General features: G+C 45.1%; 1 protein-coding gene across 3 annotated transcripts in view; it reads right to left on the bottom strand.

Annotated features, from left to right (window-relative positions):
* Positions 1-8,221, bottom strand: part of LOC102375842 (SET-binding protein-like) — an 87,146-nt gene that overhangs the window by 20,276 nt on the left and 58,649 nt on the right. For 2 of the 3 annotated variants that reach the window (XM_025194942.1, XM_025194943.1), the window contains exon 3: positions 2,655-2,999. The exons of the other annotated variant lie outside the window; for it this stretch is intronic. In XM_025194942.1, coding sequence (XP_025050727.1) covers positions 2,844-2,999 — 156 coding nt within the window. In that variant the 3' untranslated portion in view covers positions 2,655-2,843. Of the gene's footprint in view, positions 1-2,654; positions 3,000-8,221 lie in introns of those variants that run through there. 3 annotated transcript variants of the gene reach the window in all.

The following is an 8,221-nucleotide window of genomic DNA, read 5'->3' as shown; positions in this document are numbered from 1 at the left end:
AGGTTGAACCGGACAACGCATGAAGTGAGCTGATCCATGCCAGATTCAAGACTACAGTCGTTCAATTCTTGACCCTTGACCATCATGTGAATTCACTTAAAGCTGGCAATGAGAGAGAGAAGGGGAGAGAGATGTATAATGGCAGAGACATCCCCGAATGAGGAGAAGGTCAGAGCAAATTAAAATTGCAGGCGTTTCATTTTTGCCATTGGAGTAGGACTACTGTGTGCTGTTAAACAGCTGCCACGTTCCTCCCCAGAGATGGCTGCATTTCAGCGGTGGGTGAATGGGTGACCTTGTATTCTGGAAGCAGGTATTCCCATTCGAAGTCAACAGGAAATCTGCCTTGCGAGGACTGCAGGAGTCAGGACTGTAAAGCAGCACTGAGATCCATTTGGTTGAAAAATAACAACAATTATAGGTATTATTTCACCGTTTACATGAACATCCGATGCTTAGTTCCATCCTTTGAAGACGTAAACTCCCAGGAGGCTCCAGAGGAAAGGAAGACACTTAGAGGAGGTAGGCAAAACCCACAAGGGAAGCAGCCTGTTTCGTTTCTGGAATGTGTACCATGTGCATTTATTTTTAATTTTGACCTGAGTCCCTCTGCCTCCTGCCAGGAGTCCCGAGACCACATTGACAGTGTAACCAGAGCAGTAGCCCAACCATTCCCTAATAGCTATTACTTCTTAATAAAGAGCAGCACTTAGGCAAGGGATGAGGTTACTGTCGGAGGGGTCATGATTAATAATGATTAATTTGATCCTTGCCAACATGAACTGGATCCACCATTCACTAAATAATTACTTTGCAGCCTGGATACCGTTTCCCGAGGAGCAGAGGCGGCACACATTTATCACATTAAAACAAAAAACAAACAAACAGAAGGAAAGGAGGACCCAGCTCTCGAAAGCACTCACACCAACAGGAGCTGGTGGAGAAGCCAATGGAAAGGAAAATTCAGGCTTTGTTGAGCTCTTTGCAATTCGGGAAAGGAGGGGAAAAACCAAACAAATAAAGAGCGGGGCTGCCTGCCTTGCAAGCACAGCATCTATCCTGCAGGTTTTGCTTCTCCCAGTTTTCAATGTTGCATACGTTTGGGAACACTGTTAAAAGTTTATATTTAAATTGACCCTTGACCATCATGCGAATTCACGTAAAGCTTGCAGTGAGGGAGAGAAAGGGCGAGAGATGTCTGCTTTCCCCAAGCCATCGACATAACTGCATCCCTAGAACGATATTCCTGGAGATTATGGATAATTCATATCCATTATGGATAATTCATATCCATAATTAATTCAACCTGGCATTGCTCAGGTGAAGTCCATGGTGTTAAGACAACTTCCACCATCCCAGGATCTAGCTCTTGGGTGCCGGCTCTATCTTTTTGTCCCATGTCTTTATAGCACCTAGCGTACCCAGGTTCTGGCCCGTGCCTGGGACAAGGCAAACAACAAGCAAGACTGAACATTTACTCTGGGATAAATTCAGTTTTTTGCAAGGAGTCATCACAAATCCTGGGGGTGCAGCAGGGTGGAAGGGGAGCAGAGGCTGGGTTTGGAGCTTCTGTGCAGGGGTCACAATTTCACCCTCCAAACGCATGTACCTGATTGGCAAGATTATTGCAACCCGGCTCTTAAAGCTGGCAATGAAAAATTGTGGTCCTCTGGATAAGACAAGTCCATAAGTCTGAGATGCCTTCATACTGCTCCACAAAATCCAAACTTTTATTCGGGAGCTCCAAAGAAATGGGGGAGTCTGGATGACCTACAGCTGTACCTGTGAATGTCCCTCACCCAGCAATACTAGTGATTTCATGGGATTCACAGTGCACTGCACACCCAGCGGGTTTCCTTCAGGTGTAGGTGCGATTTGATCAAAAGTCATTACCAATTGAGGGGAGAGAATACCACACAGTCCTAAGGTGTTTTTTTGTTCCTTTTACAACTCTGGGGCCTGGCCCAAACCCCATTGGACTCATCTGTACCTCTTGTGATGAGTGGTGAAATCCTGGCACCATTCAAGTCAATTGGTGCTTTTGTCTTTGACCTCAGAGAGTCAGGATTTAGGACCGGCTCATGGGAAATATCTACTCTGATTGGCCCCTGTCTTGGCAGTTTCAGAGAAGAGTCCAAGTGGCACGGAGGTTAAACATCTTTCTGTCCCTCAAAAGTAGCAGGGCATATTGAAAGAGCAGAGATAAAGAAGTATCCGTTACTCAATAATACCATAAGAGGACTAACTGGTGGATGCCATGCTGTGGTATCATTCATGCATCACTTCACTCATGCCCTAATGTTAATTTTCAAAGCAAACCAGAAAAAGAGCATTTCTCCTGATGGTGTTGTCCAGACCATAACATTGTTAAGATGAGTTTGTACCCAGATAGTTTTCAGGCTCCCTGATCCATCTTAAATATGCAAGGGTACAAATCTCCACATGAACAGCACTTTATCATTTATAACCAAGTCAATGAACATGAAAACAGAGGATGCTGCAAATCCACTAGACATTACTGAGACTTTGAGGGAATAATAATTAAAAAAATAAACCAACAAAATGAACAAAATAACCACGGTGAAGATAAATCTCTCTCTGTATCTTTTTAAAAGGAAATTTTATTTTTTCACAAAATGAAACTGGAACCAAATGCAGCCCATCTTCATTTCCTCGGAGTTACCGTCTTGAATAACTAGCCTGCAATCATAGGCATGTGTTTGGCTTTCCCAGCCAACGTCACCCTATAAGTTTGTGTTTACCTACCAGTCCCAGGGGATAAATTATATGTGGAGCTGAGGTCCTTGCATCCATAGACAAATGTTCAACTCTGCCACCCACCCTCACGAACTAACTTCCTCTCCATCTCTGTCCCGTCTCCTGAAACACTGACAGGGTCCTGTCAGGGGCCTCATGGATGATCTCTGCAGGCTGTGGATCAAGAAGCAGTATGGATGGTTTAAGCTGATCCAGCAGAACGGGATACTTGGATGGCCAACCTATTACAAGGTCCCAGAAATTAGATTTAAGAGACAAGAGCAATAAAATGTGCAGATGTGTTTATCGTGGTTCCAGAAAACATCAAACGGGTTAGGGTCATTCAAAAAGATATCATCTTGTTATCATAATGAAAGTCTTGCAATCAATTAGTTTAATGTCCAGCATTCAGGTCTTGCTATAAATGGCCATTGAGAAAGTACCTGAAATAATAATGTTCCCTTTGTTATCGTCTTTATTAAAAGAGTTAGGGACTGACCTTTCATTGGCATATGCAAGAACCAATCTAACTAATGTAAACTGAGTTGCACCGGTGCAAAAAGACAAAAAAAGGGTAATTGGACTGATTTTAATTTAAGTGAAATACTTCCCTGCTCTTGTACCATCTCAATTGGAAAGGACCTTTCGGGTACCTGATGGTTACAAGGCAATATTGACTGAAAGTGAGCCATTAAGAAAAGCAAAACGGAGCAGTTTGGGTTTCACCAGGACCCGATGAACAAAGTACTGCATCTAAGCAGATAGTGCAAGTGAGGATAATGGGATTTTTAAGAATAGTTGATCCCACACACCAGTGAGTAACCTTATTTACAGGAGAAGCCCAAGTGAGAAATGAATACGCCTGTTTGTGAGTAAAGGTACTTACTTAGATCTTTGCAGGATTGAGCACTGAAGTATTTAGCATTGACAAGAGCTGCTAAAGATGTCAATGAGCAACAATTCCTGCCTTTCCCCCCCATGACTTCAGCTCTTTTTCTAAGCAGCCACATTTTTCAGACCTGGTTCATTTGAGAGCATCATTTGAATAGCCTTCAGGAACATACCTGACTCTGCTTGTTGCTAACAAACTGCATTTAGAGAGAAGTCAGTTACTTGATAGCTGACATTTATGATCTGAAGATGAAACCCTTTCTTATTATGCATGTTTTCCTATTTATGAACAACCACAAGTGCCACAGAAAGCCTGTGTTGCACACAGCAAAGCAGGGAGATAGCAGGCAGCACGGCAGCAGATAGGGCAGGAAGCGGAAACCAGAGCAGCAGATTAGGACCAAGGAAGGGGCTCAGAGTGGCACGTGGGAAGAGTGCGGAGATAATTTGTGGCACACTAGCCAAAAAAGTTGGTCCCCACTTACTACCACAAGCCCCCAAATGAAATTTTGGAGAGGAACCAAAATGAACGCTGTCTGGATTAAACACCTCTTGCTCACAGAACGCAACATTTAATACGTACATGAATGCACTCAGCTGTGAAAATGCATGTAAGATGGTACGACAGGACCAAATCCAAGCCAGTGCAAAATCCCCTTCTCTTACATAGCTATACTGCCTACAAGCGGTCCCAGTGAATCCATAATGAACAAATTCAGAGCGAGTGCTCCTCCGTATGACTCCTCGCCCTCACTTTGCCTTCTGTGAGTAGGTTTTTACACTGTGCAGCCAAGACTATTATTATTAGCGCCAATAAAGAACTCTGTTTTGAATACATGGCTGCTCAAGGATGGTGTCCTTTTAAAGCAAGAGCACATAATTAATGGTGCATCTCTCTGTAACTACAGTGCTCCAAGAGAAATACTGTACGAGACCAAAGGCTGCGTGACTTTAACGAGAACTTACACGCGCTACTCTTTGGCATGCTATCATCTCGTGTGTATTATTATTAGGAAACAGAAGTTATAAAGAAATTAAGCAGATGGGAGTAAGCCAGGCCAGTGCATTATTACAGTTCCTAGCTTAATGAGCTCTTCTGCAAGTAACAGATTAAAAACATTAACACAGGGCACGTCCACATGAGATGGTTACTGCAGAGTTGACTAATTAGCCCCCCAGTAAAGTCGTGTCTACATGTGAGGCCCTAATAAGCCGCAGTAAATGAATACACGACACTGTAGGATAGTGCTTGTAAACATGAGCACAAGCAGGATTATTTAGTGCACTGCAATGCAGGTGTAGACGCTGATGGGACTGGCTGGGGCATGAAGGTGCTTCAGTACTAGCCCTGCACTGGAGCACCCTGGCTCACCTCCACGGCCCCCTGCTAGCTGAGGCTGATCTGCCCCAGCTCCCCGTACCGTGGTCTCAGGCACACGTGTAAACGCTGTGCCTGGGAGCAATAAACTCCGGCGTGAACTGCCCTGGAGTTCATTGCGTTGCACTAATATCACATGTAGACGCTCACCATGTTACTATTAGCTCTTCAAAAGACCCCAGATCACAAGATGCCAGATCCATTTGTGTTCAGGAGCTGCAACATGGAAACTGCAGTTTTCAGAGTAATTCAGTGCTGGCACTTCCTTTTATTATCTTTTGAATCAGCTGTCCGATCTGATGTGATTCTTTTACTTGCCTGCCTAACTCACGAGTTGCAACCACAACTCCTGATTAGTTTTGTGTCTTCAGAGACTCTCCTCTATGAAAAATAACTCAATAAAGGCATCAGCACAACAAGAAACATCCAAGACCCTCTCACACTCATTGGAAATAAAGGGGCTACTGAGGATGCCTCAATCCTGAAATCCTCATTTGTGGGAGTGGTCCTGTCAAGGGGAATAGTGAATGAGACTGCCTCTGAAGGTCCATGCTACAGCACCCAGGACTATGGTCCTGGGGACATACAGCAATGAAATCAAATGTGCAAGATCTGCAGATATTCAGGGGTTCTTGAACCCTTGGTTTTCAACGTGCACATACATACCTCCTGGGAAAGAGAAAATTCCCTTATTTTGAACCTCTCAAACAAAAGCTATGAAAACAGTCTTTACAGATTTACTCATATTAACAAGAGCATGCCTATGATGCGAGGAAGCCCGATTTTCAAACCAAGTGTTTCAAGTCCAGCACCTTTCATCTGTATTTAGATGTTTCATGGTTATAAATCAGTGCACAGTTGCCTGTAGGTTGTTATGCATTGACCAAATATGTCTTAGCTCTGGGCACCCAAGTTCTGAAAACTGGGCACATAAAACATGAAGGGGATTCCTTGTAAAAGAAAAGTAAAAAATGACAGCCTGCAGTCCCCAAGTGCTGATACTCACCACCTGAGAAGACATTTTGAGCGCTGCCTTAGACCAATGGTGAGCAATACCTTGCTCCCACACCCACTCCACATGTTCAGAAACAGCCTTGATCTAAATAAGCCCAACACACTAACTTTCCTTGGCAACATTTTAGGATGCTGCTGCCATGGATGAGCCTAATCTAAGCAGCAGAGGCCTTTGCGTTGACCTGATTCAATTCTGAAGATCCTTGGGATCGCTCTGGACTACATCCAAAGCCTCCTGAAGCTCAGACATCTTGATAAACTACCATGGCAGAAAAGGTCTGAGCAGAGCCAGATTAACACATGGCAAACTAGGCACATGCCTGGCACTGAGCTGCGGGAGGGGGACCTGGTCCTTCCCTGTGCGGTGGCGGTGTGAATGGCCCCGTCCACCTGCCTTCCCTCCCTTTCCACCCCACTCTGCCCACCTCGCCACCACTGCGGCTGCTTCCTAGTGGTGGCTCCGAGCCCCGCTCCCCGTGGACGGCAGCACTAGGATGGGGAGGGGGGTCTCGACCAGCCCGGGGCCCACGAGTTTCTTTGCCTAGAGCCCACTAAAGGGTTAATCCAGCCCTGGGTCTGAGAACCCAGATTTGGTCAGAAGGCTTCTTGAGATCAATTAGGACCAGAACAGATTACTTCCCCACCCGTTTCATGTCCTCTCTCCTGCATGCACACAACCCTTTCCTTCTGGCTTGGACTATTTCTAGCTGAGAAATAAACACATTCAAAGCTTGCAGAGCCACAGGGAATCTGCCTTTCAAGAGGCCTGGGATTGCAGCATTGTGGATTTATATGGAAAAAGGATATTGCAGCATTGAAGAGGTTAATGAGTTTAGCAAAGCGGAAACCCAATGCCCTAAATGCCGGGGAGGGGAGAGGGCACGATTAAAGGGAATTGCATCCATTCCTCAATGTCAGGCCATGGCAGAGAGGTGACCCCCCGGTGGTGATAATTACAAACAGGAAGATAAACTTCTGATCAGCCCTTAAGCTTCTGAAACCTGTCTGGTGCAGTTAGGACAGATGCCTTGCACCTACTTTTCAGTCCCAAATTCAGGATCAGTTTGATCCAACTCTCAGCATTTCAACAATTTAGCGGGAAAGGCTACAAACACACGGCCTTTCAAAGCCAGCGAGGTTGTGCTGTCTTTCCAGACCAACTTGAATCAAGCACATAGGGCTGTACCTGCCTGATAGGCTGCCTAGGAGATGCAAAGCACCGCACTGCTGCTGCGAAGCAGCTTCAAGGTTCACATTTGATTACTTGCAGTTTTACTATTTATGTCTTTGGCTCCTTAGTACCTTAGGTACTTCTGTGGCCCAGATTTCACAGTATCCTAATGAATCGGTCTTAAATATACCTATCCTGAGACCCTCATAGAGTATTATCACCCCTGGTGGGAAGCACAGAGAAGCCAAGTAACTTACCCAGACACAGAAAAAGCTGAAAGTCGCTTGTCTGAGGTCCTAAGCTAATGCCCACCCCACCAGACCATCCTTCCTCTCTTCTGCTCCATACCTCGAGGCCACTATTTCAGGTGCTTTGCCCCACAGAACCACTGCATTGCAAGAGATAATCCAGGCCTTTTAGATGCAGTGACTCCTTTATGTAGCAGGTAAGGGCAGTACTTTTGTTCTGACATACCGTATGGCCCCGTTTCCATTATATCTGAGATCCCTAAAGATGCTGAAGATGTCGACATGCGGTACAGGGAAGTGATATTGTCCACATTTAACAGAGACAAATGTCGTGACTTAGTCAAGGTCACAAAGAAAATCAACAGCAGACCTGGGATCTGACCCAAGTATTTCCATGTTTCCTTCCTTGCCATGCAAGTGTGCTGGGACCTTCCCTTGAAGATGAGGCCTCCCCAGTACTGAAGAACAAGGTTTGGTCTGCTGGCCCCCCTCTCTAAGAGCTGACCCTTTAAACCAAAGGTTATCAACCTTTTTAGACTCAAAACAACCATTGTTAGACTCAAGAAACTTTTGGAAATATCAGTTCTCAGTTTTCACTCCTTTTCTGACAATGGAAAAACAACAGAGCAGTTCTTCTGTTGCAAAGAAACCCACAATAAGTATGGATGTTTTCAAGACTCTGGATTCCTATATGAAATCTCTGGCCACATCCAGAAGAGCACGGCCATGCGGTCTGTGGTGCCATAGACCCATCTGTGCACA

This window comes from Alligator sinensis, unplaced genomic scaffold, assembly GCF_000455745.1.
Source record: "Alligator sinensis unplaced genomic scaffold, ASM45574v1 scaffold1345_2, whole genome shotgun sequence".
NCBI lineage: Eukaryota > Metazoa > Chordata > Crocodylia > Alligatoridae > Alligator > Alligator sinensis.
This window is presented reverse-complemented; position numbering and strand designations above follow the sequence as displayed.